Source organism: Mustela nivalis (genome assembly GCF_964662115.1).
Source record: "Mustela nivalis genome assembly, chromosome: 5".
NCBI classification, from domain to species: Eukaryota; Metazoa; Chordata; class Mammalia; order Carnivora; family Mustelidae; genus Mustela; species Mustela nivalis.
Window position 1 is genome coordinate 82217908 of NC_139024.1, and position 19110 is coordinate 82237017.

Genomic DNA, 19110 nt, shown 5'->3' on the forward strand with positions numbered 1-19110 from the left:
AGTCAAGCAGAGAGAGTCCATTAGCATATGGTTTCACTTATTAGTGGAGCATAACAAATAGCATGGAGGACATGGGGAGTTAGAGAGGAGAAGGGAGTTGGGGGAAATTGGAAGGGGAGGTGAACCATGAGAGACTATGGATTCCAAAAAACAATCTGAGAGGGACTCCTGGGTGGCTCAGCTGGTTAAGCAGCTGCCTTCGGCTCAGGTCATGATCCCAGGATGCTGGGATCGAGTCCCACATCGGGCTCCTTGCTCAGCAGGGAGCCTGCTTCTCTGTCTGCCTGTGCTTGCTCGCTCTCTCTCCCTCTGTCTCTGACAAATAAATAAATAAAATCTTTTAAAAAATTAAATTAAATTAAAAACAATATGAAGGGTTTGAATTGGCGGGTGGCTGGGAGGTTGGGGTACCAGGTGATGGGTATTATAGAACGCACGGATTGCATGGAGCACTGGGTGTGGTGAAGAAATAATGAATACTATTATCCAAAAATAAATAAAAAATAAATTTAAAAATGAATAAATTAATAAATAAATGAATGAATTCTCCGTGTGGGCGACGAAAGTTGTTTTGATTGTCCCTGGATGTATCTTGATATCTTTGTAAAAGGACTCAACTTTCCTAAGATAAATGGGGATTAAAAATTGGTTTACCTATAGGGGTAGTATTGATTGGGGAAAGTGGATTACTTTGAAGTTTAACTCTATATGAATATTAGAAAATAAAAACGAATAAACTAAACTAAACTAAAATTTAAAAAAAGAAATTCAAAAGATAGAAATGCAAAAGAAAAGCATAGGTATATGTATCAAAAAGTTCAGGTTAGAAGGTTATTATGGAATCTGATGTACTGGACAGCTCACTGTGATGGTAAAGAGGTTAAAAATAATATCTATCTAAAAAATAAAATGAACCAGAATAGTGTGAACGAGTAAAAAATAAAAGTTTTCCTATGAAGTAGTGGTGGTAGTTCTCTTGTCGTCCTTTTTCTTTTTTTTTTCCTTTCTTGGTTTGTTTTCTGGGGGAGGGGCCTGCCAGGTGGGTTTTCAGTCAATGATGTTCCCTGAGTTAAGTCCTCCTGCCCACCCCCCCAAGGGGGTGGGCTCTGAGGAAACTGGCTTTTTTCAGGCCTTTGTTCTCTGGCGTTTTTTTATGTTTGTTCACTTTTTTTTTCTCTCACCTTGACCGCTTTTGATGGTTTTTGTAGTTTTAGAGAAAAACAAACTGCACCCTGACCTTCCTCTCAGAGAGAAGCCTCAGTCTAGCTGCAGAGCCCAAATAAGTTCCCCCTTGGCTGCTGGCAGAGCAGGTTCCGAGTCGCGGTCCCTGGGGATGCAGGATCTTTTGCTTGTACCCAAAGCCACAGCAGCGGTGGCTCTCTGGGCAGCTCCAGATCTCCAGAGAGGTTCCAAGCAGCAATCGCACACTGAGATTTTCCTGCTGGCTCGGGGTGGGAGTGCCTGGTCTTTCTGGGTCTAAGAGCACCCGGCTTGCGCGCGCGTACCTCTTTCTTTCAGGGGAGGCTGTGGGTGGCGGGCAGGTCTCAGGTTCTGAAAACGGGGCGCAGGTCCAAAAGCACGAGACTGGGCCTTCGCGCACCTCTCTGCGGGGAGAGTTTGGTGCATGCATTTTAGGCTCTGAAACAATGGCGCATATCAAAGGGCGCCGGCTGGGCCTTTGTACCTCTCTCAGGGGAGGATGAGGCACTCTCGCATCTCAGGCTCCATAGCAGGGCTCGCGCATTCTGCCCTCCGGTGTGACTCCCAGCCCCTCACAGGAGCGGACCCCACGCGTTCTTGGGCACGCTGGCGGCTTAGGGACCAAGACCTGGTTTCTCCGCCACACTCTCTCTGGGACCACACTCTGTCCTGGGACCAGGGACTTAAGCCTCTGTTCCTAGCCGCCCCATTCCCACAATCACCCCCCCCCCGCCCCCGTGATCCTTTGCTCTTTTGGAGTGCTTTCAACCAGTGTCCAAGTTAATGCTGGTTCCCAGACGCAGGGCACTCTTGCTCATATTGGGGGTATTACTTTCCAACTGGTTGCCTCTGGTGGCTCCCTTCCCCTTTTCTTTATCTTCTAATATCAGTCCACCATTCCCACTCTGCTTTACCTGCCCACTGGCATCTTCTGCCCCTGTAGAGATCCAGACATGTATAATTCTGATCTCAGGCTGATTTCATGGGTGATCGGAGTTCTTTGGTAGGTAATCAGCTCACTTTAGGGTACAGGTTGAAAAGGCGCCTCCTCCTACTTCCCTGTCATCTTGTCCCCCAGGGCTAGTTCTATTTTTAATTTCTTGAGGAACCTCCATACTGTTTTCCAAGTGGCTGCTCCAGTTTACATTCCCACCAACACTGCAAGAGGGTTCTCTTTTGTCTCATCCTCACCAACATGTGATGTGTCCTGGGCTGTAATTTCAGCCATCTGACAGGTGTATGGTTTTATCTTGTTGCACTTTTGGTTTGCATTTCCCTGACGATGAATGATGTTGAGCATCTTTCATGTGTCTGTTAGGCATCTGTATGTCTTCTTTGGAAAAATGTGTATTCATTTCTTTTGCCCATTTCTTAACTGGATTATTTGTTTTTTGGGTGTTGAGTTAGAAAAGTTCTTTGGAGACTTTGGATACTAACCCATATGAGATATGTCATTTGCATGTATCTTCTGCCATTCTGAAGATTGCCTTTTAGTTTTGTTGATTGTTTCCTTCACCATGCAGAAGCTTATTTTCTTGGTTATGTCTATATAATAGGGGACAGAAAGAGGAAATATTTGCAATGTTGGCAATTTAAAATTAATATCCACAACCTAGTAGAACTACAAATCAAGAAGTAGGGGTAGCAATCTGAGTATAAAAAGAGCCAAAGAAAGGAGCAGGGAATGTGCAGAAAAAAATCACCCTCCACTAATACCAAAAACTTCCCCAAACTGGTAAACAATGATTTGTTCATTTACATCTCCTGGACTGACCAACAATGGAGGGGTGGATAACTCTGAATGCTGACAGGGAGTGTACAGTAATCTGCATACATTAATATATTTCCTTGAGAGAGTAGATTGAAGCAGCTTCTCCAGAGAGCCATCTGCTACTCCCTGCACAACCGCAGTCCAGACTTAGGAGGCAATTCCTGTCTTGCCTATTTGCCTCCAAGAAAATCTCATGCAGGTGCATAGGGAACAGGAGTGAGAGTGAACACTGCAAATTGTTTGGGGGGAGGAGGTGTCCGTTGGGGGAGAGCAGACAGGACAGTGTGGGAATGCATACCCTGAAACAGCATCTGTTAGACACAATGGATCAGACGTAGTATATAAATAAATGTGAAACCACAGTGCACAGTGGCAAACAGAAAGATATGATGCCCATGGATTGAAAATACAAACACATACATTAATACCTATTTCATAAGAACACATTCAGCAAAGAATGCACTTTTAAGTCCCAAAGTCTGCTTGTCTCTTGTGGGGATAGGGGTAGGATGGAAGCAGGAGATGAGATAAAGGAATAAACAGATCAGGGAGGGCCTACAGAGCATCAGTGGTGTTACTATATGAAGAACTGAAGGGAAAAGCCTAGTACCCCATCTTGCTAACACCTGACCATGAAATAGGTGAAAAAGAAAGAAAGGAAGGGGGGGGAGGGAGAAAGGAAAAAAGGAAGGAAGGAAGGAAGGAAGGAAGGAAGGGAAGGAAAGAGGGAAAAGAAGGGAAGAAAGAGGAAGAAAGAAAGAGAGACAGAAGGACACAGTGTGAATGAAAGTGGCATGGGCGCCTGAGTACCTCAGTTAACTTCTGCCTTTGGTTCAGGTCATGAGCCCAGGATCCTGGGATTGCGTTTCACATCAAGATCCCTGCTCAGTGGGGGCTCTGCTTCTCCCTCTGCCCTTTCCCACTATTGTTATTCCTCTCTGTCACTCTCCCTCTCTCAAAAAATAAATAAAATCTTAAAAGACAAAAAGAAAGGTGGAGTGGGAGAAGAAGCTGATCATATTTGAATTTTTGAATCTGTGCAGAGATTTTGCATTCTCTCATTGAGTCCCTATAGAACTGTGGCATTCTAGATAACTTCTCAGCTACCCTGAAGCTGTGATCCCTCCTGCAGAAGCAGTGTCTGTTATCTGGGAAAGCTGAAAGGATGCTAGAAAGACTTTCAGAACCTTGTAACACAGAGTTTTCATTCAGTTTGAGCTCCAGCTATGGTAACACAAAGGTCTCTTGTGGCCTTGGTCTTCTCTTGGCAACACTGGAGGACTACAACACCTATAATAAGGTCCTGGGTGGACCAGATAAGGGACACACCAGAAGCACCTGTCACAGAGAATGTGTGCCCAACGGTGATCTTGCTCACTGGGTGCTGCTACTTAGCATGGGTGATGGGATGGTCTCAGGAAGGAAGCCAGGGATGAGAATGGACAAGGGGCCAGTGGGTTTTCTCATTTCAGAAGCTGATTTGAGTCTTTCTGGGGCCTGTGAGTTTTTGTTGTGGTAAGTCTTTTAAGGCATTGCCTGGATATGTCAGAAGGATTACCTGTGTGAGGTGTGTTTTCAACCTTAAAGCCCCCATATATGAAACATGCACATGAACTGTAGGGAAAATAACCAGGCAATTACACCCACATACTTTGTGACAAATGTCCACTCTAAGTGACATTAGGTGAAATAGTCATCATAAGAATTGTCACATCCCACTTAAAGCGAAGGGTCCAACATTCTGCATCGTCTTTCCCTTTTTGTCTGCATGTCGGTGTCCAGGAGCCTCCAGTAGGGATTTATAATGAACATTGTTTCCTGAAGGGGAGATCACAGGAAACAGAAGCAAACATGGGGAAGCTCGCAAAGCTGGGAACTGCCTCCTTCCACTGAGTTCCTTTTCCTTGGCTTCTTTTGGCTCATGTTCTAGGAGTGGGCTTGAGGAAGGAAGTAGAGAGGCAGGCATAGAAGATCATTTGAAAGACCCATATGCGAAGCAGAAGAAACACAGAAGAGTAAAAATATAACTTTGTGGGACACTGCCCACGGAGTTTCAGGTGGAGCATCTCCTGAAACAGGAAAAGAAAGGCCACGTTTGCTTTCTTTCTCCCACACTGCATTTACATATATTAACAATCTCATTCAGATGAAATCACATTGTACTTATTATAGTAACAAACTCTGATTAAAAATTCATGATATATCTACCTCCATTTTGGATCATCATTGAAAACAAAATTATTTCTTTTACAGGAACCATCTGGTTTCAGCAATTATTAAGTCTGATTTATTCTGAGGAACATCGCAAAGGCACTGGAAAACTGGAAACCAAGGAAAGAGTCCCCTTCTTTGAGTATAAAACTCCAGAAATGGATTTTGGGGAAAGACCATCCCCTCGTCTCTTCTCTACCCACCTCCCATACTACTTGGTTCCCAGTGGGCTGAAGAACAAAAAAGCCAAAGTAGGAAATGGGCTCTGACTGCTGAGAGCTAACTGCTCTTTTTCACTATTTCATTTCATTTCAGGATATCAACACCGTGCACTCATCCAGCTGTTGGCAAATGTAGCATTTTACACACTTTACTTTTCTTTTTTGTTTTAAAGACTTTATTTATTTGAGAGAGAGAGAGAGAGCGAGGGAACAAGCAGGACAGGTTGAGAGAGAAACAGGCTCCCTGCTGTAAAGGATCCCTCCACCCAGCCCTACTCCCATGCAGGGCTTGATCTTAGGACCCTGGGATCATGACCTGGGCTAAAGGCAGACACTAAACCAACTAAGCAGCTCAGGCACCCCTTTACTTCAATTTTCAAAAGCCATCTGTTTTCTTATCTCATAGTATCAGATTTGAATCTTGAAATGAAAGAGTATATAAGTATCGATTTAATTTACTTTATACAGTGTGTTATAATATCATATATAAAATATATCCTTTCATTTTTGAATCAGCTGTATTAGCAAGGGTGTATACAATGCTAGCAATTTCTTCTGTTTACTCTGCATGCCCTCCCTCTTTCCTTTTCACACTTCACCTCTTTTGCCTACTTCCTCTCTAAATGTACCTTGTTCCTTGGAATTCTGAGGGAACCTCAGAGGAAATCATTCATCTCTGCTGAAGAATTGTCTCTCCGTCTCCCTGGATCAGTCACCTCCATCCACTGATAATTTCAGCTCTTGACTCATGACTTTCCACTCTCCCTCTACTCCTGTTGCTCATGGGATTATTTCTAACTTGAAGTGAATGGTCTTTTGTCAGCACCAGACAAGGGTGAGCCAAATTGCCCCAGCGGGGTCAATGGGAAAGAGGCAGTCATTCTCAGGGTCATGCAAGTGCAGGATTGCCTCCTTCATGTTGACCTCCTCAGGCTCTGCACTGGCCTCCCATACCTCTAGTCCTGCCAAACCTCTTAGTATTGACACCATCACCAGCGACCTTTTTCCTCCACCAACCTCCAGAGTTTATAAGGTGGTATAAACCTGCCTTTATTCTTGACACCATTTGCCATCTGTGTACCTGTTTATTTATAGTCCATTTCTGGCCAGAGTGTAAACATGAGAGAGATGGAGTTTGCAGTACACAGAGGAGTGTCCAGAGGGTAGTAGAGTTGAGTGAATGAACAAAGGCATCGCCAGTAACTGCCCTACCTTGAATCCTGACTTGAAGCACCTTGTTCTTTGAGAGCTGCCTCCTTTGCCTCCCACTCCTTTCAGGTGTCCCTGGAGTGACCAGTCACCACATTCGTATCTCCAGTCCCCTCCCCCTCCACCTCTCCACTCCCTCTCCACACTCTCTCATCCATCTCTTCCACTTCACACCCACCAATAGCTCCATATTTGACATTCAAATCACCTTTGTCTCGATTCTCTTGCCCTAGTCAACTCTATTATGATCAGCTGCCAACACCTAATTCTGGTGAAACCCAATACTTGTATATTTGAACCTGTGTTCACGAATCTGGTAATGTGATAGGAAAAATTCCAATTCATGTAAAAGTTGTATCTCCTTTTTACTTTTATGGCCTCAATACTCAAAATTTACTTTTTAAATGTTTTGCTTCCCCTTTGCCTTTCTAAAACGACTGCTTGCTATTGTCTTCTGTCTTCTCAAACCTCAATAGCATTCTGCTCCACCTGTTCCAGCGAATGACTCCCAAAAGACCATTCCCAATCAAAGACCTCCACAGTGGAAACCTCCTGAAGAAGAAAAGTGGCATGTGTAAATCCTAATGACATTTTGATTTTATCTTCAAACCATTCCATTTCGCAGGTTCCCTGTGTTAACTAATGTGTCATTATCTACCTAAGAGGGTTAGGATCAGGACATGTGGCATAATTGACTCAGTTGTACTGTTGTGCCTAGGTCACCCTTTACTTCTCTAAGCATATAGTTTAATGACAAGAAGCCATTCTCAAAGCCAAAGAAGAAAAGAGGGATGTGCTGACCATTTCTGTTCTCATTACATATCTGCCCCTCCACTCATGGTTTGGATCTCTTTTGTATTCCTTTTATCTATCCCACTGTTTCACGAATGGAAGACATTTTTCCCCCATAGGATATTTGGAGCATTTTGGCTATGGTGGTGATGCTGCTGGTCTTTAGTGGGTTGAGGCCCAGGGTGCTGTTAAATGTCCTATGATGCTCGAGGTTGCCCATATAGCTGATTATCCGGGATGCTTCATTCTCAAAGAGTTCGCTTGAGCAATATAATTTCTACGTTTCGTTCATCTCCAATTTCCTTCTGATTACAGGATTATTCCATTTGGCCCATAACCAGGTTTTCATGTGGCACATTTTTATAGTAAAACAAAATTTCTCTTGCTCTGTTTCCATTTTCAGCTACTGCCTTTCATTTCCAGTTTGAGAGAAACATATTAAAAGAATTTAGCTCTTTCATTGGATCCTGAATGTCAATGTCACCTTTTTTTTTTTTTAACATTTTCAAAATGCAGGATCATTTCTTATCATTTTCCTGGCCTACCACTGCCATCTGATGTAGTTTATCACTTTTTACCTCTTTAAACATTTTCTTTTCCTGGCGTTCCAGACACCACCACATTGTAGGTTTTCAGCCTGTCTCAGTGGACACTTAGAGCAGATACTGATGGATTCCAACCCCATAACCACTCCCTTGCATCACGTTTCATGTCAGTAGAACTGCCATTATGCTTGGATTTGTATCTTCTATGTGATTCTGGCTTGATATTTTTACCCTGGAGTAGGGTCCAAAGTACGCTTTGATTGGACCAAGTCCAGGCTTTGGTGCCAGGCAGCTTGCAGGGATTTATTCAGGCACAGGTAAAGGACATGCTTATGAGCAATGACATAAGGGAAGAAGTTTCTTCCATGTTTTCTCAGAAAAGGTTTCTTCACTCTTTAAGGAGACCATGGGGATGAAAAGTGGTAGCCATCTGACATGTGGAGTAGGGTGAACATGTCAGAGTAGAAACATGGAAGACTCTAAGTCATTGACAACATTGAGATGATGAGTTAACCTAACCTGTTGCACTCTTATCTTGGGCTTTGGTGTTTTGGGAGAAAAGGTGATACCTCTACTATTTAGGAAATGTTCACTGCTTCTTCTTTACCTTATATATGGCTTTCTGGGACCCTGCTCCTTCCTTTTTAGTGGCTTGTCCTTCTCTGACTAACCTCTGAGAGCTGATGATTCCCAGGTGTTTGGCCTGGACTTCTCCTCCCTCTGTTATGAATCCCTATTTTACATTGCCTAATCACCTAAATACTTTCATACTTTAAATACTATGTATATAGTACCTAAATACTTCAAAGACTTTAAATACTATGTATATGTAGTTGATTTCTCCCTTTAATCCTAGATTGCTATAAACTTATTTACTACTTCTTATATTAGTTCTACAGAGACTGTAGAATGTTTCTCTGGACTCTATTATCCAAACGTGAACTCCAATATCCTAATGGCGTTTTGATTTCATTTTCAAACCACTCCACTTCCCAGGTCCCCTGTGTTAACAAAAGCATCATTATCTACCCAAGAGGGTTAGGATCAGGACATGTGGCATAAGTGACTCAGTTGTACCATTGTGCACAAGTCACTATTTACTTCTCTAAGCATAAAGATTAATGACAAGAAGCTATTCTCAAGGCATAAGCAGGAGGCATGAAGAGTCACAGCAAGGGAATGAAAAGAACTTCTTCCTTCATGTTTAGGAGGATCTTTTCTTTCATTACAGAGGTATCAACCACTGCTGACAGTTGTTTGATATTATCAGTCACTTTGTTGATATCAGGTAATCCTGATGAGGGAAGGACTCTATTTCCAGTACAGTGGGGCCACTTAGTGCTCACATCATCTTCCCATCGCCTAGCTTAAGGTTGGCTCCAGGCAATGTGCAGGGAGGCAGTAGGTGACTGAAAGCTTTCCTAGATGCTTCCCAAAAGAGTCACACAATATATACATACCATTGCACAGTGAAAATACAAGCCTTGGGTTTCATCCAGGCCCCCTGAATATTCTGTACACACAGCGAATAAGCCACTTAAATGTGGGTTGGACAGAGATTGATGATATTTTATATTCTAATGTCAAAAGTAAACAACTTTTAAAATGAATCCTATATTCCTCCAATGCAAAAAATACTGAAGTAACTACTGCATGAAAAGTACCTGTAGTTTACACAATGAAGATATATAAATAAGAACTATGTAAGCCATATGCTGAAGGATAAAAAACACACTCTGAATTTTCTAAGATGATTTGAAACTATCTTAGTAAGTTTTCCCTACTGTTACACATTCTTATAGCTTTGGGGTATTGCCACATGTATTAGCTTGTTGCTGTAGGGATAAGAGACTATTGTTGCTTTCTGTCAGGGTGAGTTGAGAAGAGGTACCATGGGAGGTGTGTCTTGAGGAGTAATTGATAGGGAGAGGCATGGTTGAGAAGGGGAAACCCAAAATACAAAGAGGGTTGAGTTTATACATGACATATTAGGAAAGTGTAAAGTTAAGAGAAGGGGCTTCATCCGATTGGAAAGTAGTAGGGTAAAAATATGAGAGAATGAAAGCCTCAGAAATAATGAACGCCTCCTTTCTTTCCAGATCATTTATGTATACAGAAACCCTAAGGATGTTATGTGCTCATATTTTCACTTTGCAAAGAATGTAATGTTAGAGTTTACAGGTACCTTTGAGGAATTCATGAAACAATTTCTCGAAGGAAGAGGTAACTATAATTTATACCATAAGTAATTCATTTGGCATCCTGTGGTAAATGTTTAACTTAGTGAATTTGGCAGAGAGAGTATGACGAGATAGTTGAACAGGGGTCAGTAATCAATGTATCAAGCCAGTTGGTAGGGTTGTCTTGGATGACCATGACAAGCCATTGATACAAATTTTGCTTACTCCTGCTCCCTCTCAGGAGACTGACAAGTTGCAGTTATATCATCATAAAATATTTACATCTAACCATGACAAAGAGGATTCATAAGCTTACAATTTTCGACTCTAGCTCAGAGAGAAGCATCTCAATTTAGATCACAGGATTGGGCTGTACCTGCATATTGCATGGGGAGATCTATTTGACAGAATTGTGTTCTACATTCCTTTCTTTTTTTTTTTACTTTTATTAAATTTTTATTTATTTTTTAGTAATCTCTATGCCCACTGTGGGGCTCCAACTCACAACCCCCAAGCATTGCCTACTCTATCACGGGAGACAGCCATGTGCTCTTTGCATTCTTTTCTGAGGTGCCAGTGTGGCTGTTTGAGCAGGGGAAAGGCCTAGGGAGGTAGAGATGATGATCTGGAACAGGAGAGTTAACTAACATTAGTCTCTGTGCAGAGTTCAAGTGACCCATCAGGGAGCCTTCATGTTGCATACATCAAGGAAATAACTCCCTGTGTCTTTGTGGACAGCAGGAGGAACAAAAGGAGAAGATTCTTTCTTCTGTTTCCTGGCTTCAGTTTTTCTCTCCCTTGGGAAGATGATTTCTGTCTATATGAATTGCATTTTTAAGAGACCGATTGTTCCGAGTTTATGGAATTGTTTTCTAGAAGGTGGATAGTTCTCCCAGAGCCAGGAGCTAGGGGAAATCTGATATCTGCAAACAAACTTCCTTTCCCTTCTTTGTTACTAAAGATTCCTGCACCTCCCACAACTGTAGCTTCTTTTCAACCTGTTCAACATATTTACCTAAATATGTATCTGTTTCTCCCCCAGTGGTGGGAAGCCTTTGGTTTGACCACATCAAAGGTTGGTATGAGCACAGAAGCCTCTTCAACATTCAGTTCATGACCTATGAGGAGATGAAGAAGGTGAGAAACATGATGTCAGAGACTTTGTGGCAGCTGAAAGGCACCCTGATCGAATGAATTGATGGTTCATGGGTAGAACACCCAAAAACAATACCAAATTTGAGATCCCGGAGTAGATGTACAGGAGACATTTTTCTTCTATCACTTCTGTACCTTAATTACCAGGTGGTCATTTACAACTAATTACCTGGGACTTTTTTTCCAAAAGTAACTGTGTGTGAGGCATTGTCTATTTATCCTTATGGGTATGCACCTATTTGATTATTGTGAGCCAGATTGTTGGTCAGTCTTTTGTGGATTATGTAATCTAATTTTTGCATTATTGATTCTATTAGCATGCTTGATGTTATATTCATTGTTCTGGGATGCATCTCCTGGGAAATTTTATACTCATCTGTACTGTGTATAGTTAAAGCCCTGCAGGAAAAATTAAGTGAAATGTCTGTGTTATGATTAGAAGGAATCCAGATCCCAGTAGTCAACTATGAACACCTTAAAACAGAAGAACTTCTACTACTTATTGACTGAATCCCAGAGGCAGGTTATCCTGATACTGTTTGTAGCAACTCCAGCATGTCGTGAATGTCCCAGGCATTTTCTCTCTTTCCTTCCTATCATATTTAGTGTGGCAATGATGTCTCCCCTCATAGTAGCAGGATGAGGGCTCCAAAGTGATGTCCTCAGATGACAGCATGTATGGCAGAAAGAGAAGGAAGTGGGACAAGAAGGACTTCCTTGCCTTGCTTTGCTCTCATCTCATCACTAGAAGGAAAATCACTCTTTTAAGCTTCTGTTTGACTTCATCTTTCTGTTTCAATACCAAAATTGGGTCATGTGACCAACCCAGGTGAATATCTCCTAGAGGGCAATGGGATTACCCTGAGGATCTTCGATCAATCAGGATCATTACCGGACAGGGACTGGGCACTGCTGCCCGAACACCACCAGGGATCTCTAAACACGGAAGAGGAGAAGGAGCTGCAAGCCAGGCACGATTAAGGGCTGCTACCTGCTGAGTATTTGTCCCTGGTTTCTGTTACCCCTGCCCCAAGCTGATGACACCCTTCCTAGAATCTTGTTGAGTCTGTAACACCTACCAAAGTGAGATTCAGGTCCGTGTCCTATCTGTAACCTTCCCCACATTATGGCCTCTCCACTGCTTCCGGCCTCATCTCACCACTTTCTCACACGAGCCGTGCGCCTATGAAGCTCCACCAGGGAAGCTGAAATTCTGACAGTCACCTGACCTGGTATCTCATACCTTCCATGCAACACCAACACTGCGTATATTCTTTCTTTTGTCTGGACTCCACCCCTTCAGTGTGACTATCTAGAAAACACCTCTTTTTGCTTGAACTCTCATGACAAATTTGTCGTCTTTGTTGAGACTTTCTCTGAATTCTGCCCATAGGTCTGTGAAATGATTTCCCAGCACTGATTCTCTGTTGTGCCTCTGTGCCCTTGCTCCATTGCATGGACAGTGTCTGACATAGGTATCTGCTCCCAATTTTTGCTGAGTTAATGCAGATAGAATGAATATGAGTGTTCCTAAATGAACTCAAATGTGCTCTAAAACACTGCACAGTGGAAGATGAATTTACCAAGAAGGAATAAGCAAGTCACTTCTCATGGTGCAACTCCATTTTTCTAGCCAGCATAAGTACCTGCATTTTTCACTCCCATAAGAATACTTACCTGTGAGTTTTGTTGAAGTCTTCTTTCTTATAATTGCATAATTTACCATACTCTGATTTATTTCAGGATCCCAGATGTTCTGTGTTAAAAATCTGCAAGATTCTGGGGAAAGTATTGAGTGCCGAGGATATCGATGCAGTTGTGAGACAGGCCACATTTGAGAACATGAAGGATGACCCACTAGCAAATTATGACAATATAAAAGCCATTGTATTTGGGCCAAATGCAAAAGGTCATTTTCTTCGCAAAGGTGAGGGTGAACAGTGAGCGGCCAAGTTGCACTCTGGTAGCAATGGGCTAGAGTGTAGCTTCTAAGTTTGTTGGTGGACTCTCCTAACATCATGGGCCCTCATGGGCCTGTTCATTTGGCTAGAAGGTGATGATTTCCTATGATTTCTTCTGGTGTTCTACAAGGAGACTCTGCTATTTGTTCGCTGAATAAATCTAATGAGTGACTTATAGTCATGAGGTCTTCCTCATGGCCCCCTGACAATCTACCGATTCCTAGCACAATGTCTCCACAAATGGTTGTTCATTTAGTGTTAGTCTGCTTTCCCTCATTAGCATGTGCTCAGCTCCTGTTGCAGAGTTAATGACAGCTGTGGCCCTCACTGGCTGCTCTTCCTTCTCTGTGCTTTACCCTCAAGCTCCTCCAGGGTTGACTTAAGAACACACATTCATCCTTTCTGATGGAGGCATAATACTCCATAGTGTATATGGACCACATTTTCCTTAACCGTTCATCTGTTGAAGGGCATCTTGGTTCTTTCCATAGTTTGGCGACCGTGGCCATTGCTGCTATAAACATTGGGAAACAGATGACCCTTCTTTTCACTACATCTGTATCTTTGGGGTAAATACCCAGGAGAGCAATTGGAGGGTCAGAGGGAAGTTCTATTTTTAATTTCTTGAGGAATCTCCACACTGTTCTCCAAAGAGGCTGCACCAACTTGCATTCCCACCAATAGTGGAAGAGGGTTCCCCTTTCTCCACATCCCCTCCAACACATGTTGTTTCCTGTCTTGTTAATTTTGGCCATTCTAACTGGTGTAAGGTGATATCTCAAATGTGGTTTTAATTTGAATCTCCCTGATGGCTAGTGATGATGAACATTTTTTCATGTGTCGGATAGCCATTTGTATGTCTTGATTGGAGAAGTGTCTGTTCATATCTTCTGCCCATTTTTTTTTATATGATTGTCTGTCTTGTGTGTGTTGAGTTTGAGGAGTTCATTATAGATCCTGGATATCAACCTTTTGTCTGTACTGTCATTTGCAAATATCTTCTCCCATTCCATGGGTTACCTCTTTGTTTTTTTGACTGTTTCCTTTGCTGTATACCCAACTTTTGTAGCAACATGGACGGGACTGAAAGAGATTATGCTTAGTGAAATAAGTCAAGGAGAGAGTCATCATACGGTTTCACTTATTTGTGGAGCATAACATAAAGCATGAAGCACATGGGGAGTTAGAAAGAAGAAGGGAGTTGGGGTAAATTGGAAGGGGAGGTGAATCATGAGAGACTATGGACTCTGAAAAACAATCTGAGGGGTTTGAAGTGGCGGGTGGGGGTGGGAGGTTGGGGTACCAGGTGGTGGGTATTCTAGAGGTCACGGATTGCATGGAGCACTAGGTGTGGTGAAAAAATAATGAATACTGTTATGCTGAAAATTAATTAATTTAAAAAAAAGAACACACATTCACTGCACTTTTGTTCTTGGGCAGGACTGTCATGTGTCCTCTAGGAAACCAGATTCTTACATCATAAAAAAGTATAGGAATATCTCATTTGTCTCAATATCTCATACTTTTGGTGACTGGGATTATAAATTAATAACTTCATACATAACTTATATATTTGAACATGTTAAATATTTCTTTTATTTTTATACCATCATTCTAAATGATATGATTTTAGTACACAAATAATGTATAATACAGAATTAGAGACATAAATTTTGCATTTGATCATAGGGTTCTATGCCTCTATGTCAAGTAGCAAGAAATATGCACTTTGATTTTGCTAAATTAGGATTTCCTTCACTTAATCTCTTCCTATGTCTTTTTTTTAAATTTTTTTATTTTTTATAAACATATATTTTTATCCCCAGGGGTACAGGTCTGTGAATCGCCAGGTTTACACACTTCACAGCACTCATCAAAGCACATGCCCTCCCCAGTGTCCATAAACCCACTCCCCTTCTCCCAACCCCCCTCCCCCCCAGCAACCCTCAGTTTGTTTTGTGAGATTAAGAGTCACTTATGGTTTGTCTCCCTCCCAATCCCATCTTGTTTCATTGATTCTTCTCCTACCCACTTAAGCCCCCATGTTGCATCACCACTTCCTCATATCAGGGAGATCATATGATAGTTGTCTGTCTCTGCTTGACTTATTTCGCTAAGCATGATACGCTCTAGTTCCATCCATGTTGTCGCAAATGGCAAGATTTCATTTCTTTTTATGGCTGCATAGTATTCCATTGCGTATATATACCACATCTTCTTGATCCATTCATCTGTTGATGGACATCTAGGTTCTTTCCATAGTTTGGCTATTGTGGACATTGCTGCTATAAACATTCAGGTGCATGTGCCCCTTAGGATCACTACGTTTGTATCTTTAGGGTAAATACCCAATAGTGCAATTGCTGGGTCATAGGGCAGTTCTATTTTCAACATTTTGAGGAACCTCCATGCTGTTTTCCAGAGTGGCTGTACCAGCTTGCATTCCCACCAACAGTGTAGGAGGGTTCCCCTGTCTCCGCATCCTCGCCAGCATCTGTCATTTCCTGACTTGTTGATTTTAGACATTCTGACTAGTGTGAGGTGGTATCTCATTGTGGTTTTGATTTGTATTTCCCTGATGCCGAGTGATATGGAGCACTTTTTCATGTGTCTGTTGGCCATCTGGATGTCTTCTTTGCAGAAATGTCTGTTCATGTCCTCTGCCCATTTCTTGATTGGATTATTTGTTCTTTGGGTGTTGAGTTTGCTAAGTTCTTTATAGATTCTGGACACTAGTCCTTTATCTGATATGTCGTTTGCAAATATCTTCTCCCATTCTGTCAGTTGTCTTTTGATTTTTGTTAACTGTTTCCTTTGCTGTGCAAAAGCTTTTGATCTTGATGAAATCCCAATAGTTCATTTTTTCCCTTGCTTCCCTTGCCTTTTGCATTGTTCCTAGGAAGATGTTGCTGCGGCTGAGGTCGAAGAGGTTGCTGCCTGTGTTCTTCTCAAGGATTCTGATGGATTCCTTTCGCACATTGAGGTCCTTCATCCATTTTGAGTCTATTTTTGTGTGTGGTGTAAGGAAATGGTCCAATTTCATTTTTCTGCATGTGGCTGTCCAGTTTTCCCAGCACCATTTATTGAAGAGGCTGTCTTTTTTCCATTGGACATTCTTTCCTGCTTTGTCGAAGATTAGTTGACTGTAAAGTTGAGGGTCTATTTCTGGGCTCTCTATTCTGTTCCATTGATCTATGTGTCTGTTTTTGTGCCAGTACCATGCTGTCTTGATGATGACAGCTTTGTAATAGAGCTTGAAGTCCGGAATTGTGATGCCACCAACGTTGGCTTTCTTTTTCAATATCCCTTTGGCTATTCGAGGTCTTTTCTGGTTCCATATAAATTTTAGCATTATTTGTTCCATTTCTTTGAAAAAGATGGATGGTACTTTGATAGGAATTGCATTAAATGTGTAGATTGCTTTAGGTAGCATAGACATTTTCACAATATTTATTCTTCCAATCCAGGAGCATGGAATCAAAACCCTTCAAAGTGTAGGGATAGAGGGCACATACCTCAATATCATCAAAGCCATCTATGAAAAACCCACTGCAAATATCATTCTCAATGGAGAAAAACTGAAAGCTTTTCCGCTAAGGTCAGGAACACGGCAGGGATGTCCATTATCACCACTGCTATTCAACATCGTACTAGAGGTCCTAGCCTCAGCAATCAGACAACAAAAGGAAATTAAAGGCACCCAAATCGGCAAAGAAGAAGTCAAATTATCACTCTTTGCAGATGATATGATACTATATGTGGAAAACCCAAAAGACTCCACTCCAAAACTGCTAGAACTTATACAGGAATTCACTAAAGTGTCAGGATATAAAATCAATGCACAGAAATCAGTTGCATTTCTCTACACCAACAGCAAGACAGAAGAAAGAGAAATTAAGGAGTCCATCCCATTTACAATTGCACCCAAAACCATAAGATACCTAGGAATAAATCTTCCTATGTCTTTTCCTGTTCAACTTGAAAATATGACCTTGGAGCCCACCTGAGGTGGGGACTTGTCTTCCTGTTATGCCCCACAAACCCTACCGTGTTGATGATGTTAAGACCCTTCTCAACTTCCCCGGCCCTGGCACCTGCAACTTTTTTCTCTTTGAAAAGAGAAAATGTTCTGTGTTCCGCTGTCTTTCACACACCTAAAAATGACAGACTGGAATGGCTAAGAGGAAAACTAGGAGGAGACAAACCACATGTGGAAGTGACTTGTGTTCACTTATGTTTATTGTGCACTCACACGCACTCTTCTCTTAGGTGAGGTGCAACAGGGCAGGATATCATTTGCACTAGCTGAGGGTCCTGCACTGTTGTGGTTTGTGTCTCCGGTTTCCTTAGAGTTTCCATTTGTTTCAGTTATTTGTTTATAGTGCAGTGTGTTTGAAGATCAGGGTTTCTGTTCTGGCCTCTGCTTCTGTCAGCCTCTGTGTGTCATCAGGACTCCATATCTAGAAGTTTAAAGTAAGACTGTTGTGAACCTAAAGTGGGTAACAAAGGAGTAACTACAGGTGAGCCGACCCAAAGTGTAGGACCCCTGGCGGCATTTTCCAAGTCTCTCTGAGCATCTGTGTCCTCATCAGTAAATGTTAGGTCATGGATATGTGATTGTATGGAACTTTTAAAGGAGTTCAGAAAACTACCAGAGCCCAAGCTAGCCTGGAACACAATAGTAAACAAGTTGCCAGGGTTTTCTTCTTTTCCAGCTGGCTGCCAGCTGAGAAGTTAGGCTAATGATCTTCGATTGCAGCAGAACTGCCAGGATGAGTTTGCCCCCTGGCCAGGAGGTGAGAGAGTGATGGGGTGTGGCCATGTGCAGGAGTCAGTGGGGGGGCCTTTTGGGGAGAACAATGAGAGTGCCAGAAATGCTTCTCCCAATACCACTAAGGTATCAAGCCCCCTCTTCCATAGAATCTTCACGGATGTAGTTGCCTTCTTTTTCCTCCCAGGTACCATCGGAGACTGGAAAAATCACCTGACTGTTGAGCAGAATGAAAGGTTTGACAAGATTTTCCAAAGGGAGATGAAGGATTTTCCCCTGGAGTTCATCTGGGACATGAATGAAGACTAGAATGTGAAGCAAAGCACAGATCCCCTAAAAAAGCACTGTCGAAGGAAACATATTGAATTGTCCACGTTCATCTTTGACTGTTACTGAATCATTACTATAAAACCTGAGTGATGAATAACTATGAATATCCAACTCTCCATCATTTGACATCTGTGGCCTGTTGTCCATTGGCGGGGATCCCCCAGTGCCTGTTCAGGAGAGGGTTTCCTCTTGGTTTTGGTGTATAATTAGGGAAGAGTTTTTATTTTATATCCAGAAATTCCAAAGGTCTTCGGCCAAATAGGAGGTCATAGCATGTGATCAATTTACAGCTTGTAATAGAAGACTTGTCATTTATAAAAAGGGTACTTATGGCCTTTCTTCATATGTCAGGTTTTAATTTTTACATAGTGAGTCAACCTTTCATTTTATGGCTTCTAGGTTTTGTGTTTGACTTTGAGGGTTGCCAACACGAGTATCTTCATGCATTCATAAATCTTATTTTTCTTTCTCTTATGTTGTAAGACAACTATATTTTTCTCACACATAAAAAATTGAGCCAAGACCATTTATCAAAGAGCCACCATGTTAAAAAGGTATTTCAGTAAATTCAAAGAGACATGACCTCATTCCCATCAGTTCCATTCATGTGAGCAGACTCGGGCAAAAGGACCTATTTTTCTGCTGTTATATGTTTCTCACAACCACCTGTAATTTCTCAAAAAAGTTAATCAACTGTCATAATGAGTTGTGTTAGAATGTTGCTGAGTACTGATTTATTCCTAAAAAGTCATTTAAAAACTGAC

General features: G+C 42.0%; 1 protein-coding gene across 1 annotated transcript in view; it reads left to right on the forward strand.

The window, feature by feature from the left end:
• The window catches only part of LOC309865647 (amine sulfotransferase-like), a 29216-nt gene extending 10396 nt beyond the window's left edge, over window positions 1–18820 (forward strand). The window contains exons 3-7 of the mRNA XM_082732221.1: window positions 5225–5433; window positions 10049–10172; window positions 11172–11266; window positions 13028–13211; window positions 18204–18820. Coding sequence (XP_082588347.1) covers window positions 5225–5433; window positions 10049–10172; window positions 11172–11266; window positions 13028–13211; window positions 18204–18325 — 734 coding nt within the window. The 3' untranslated portion in view covers window positions 18326–18820. The remainder of the gene's footprint in view (window positions 1–5224; window positions 5434–10048; window positions 10173–11171; window positions 11267–13027; window positions 13212–18203) is intronic.
• The last annotated feature ends 290 nt before the right edge of the window (window positions 18821–19110 follow it).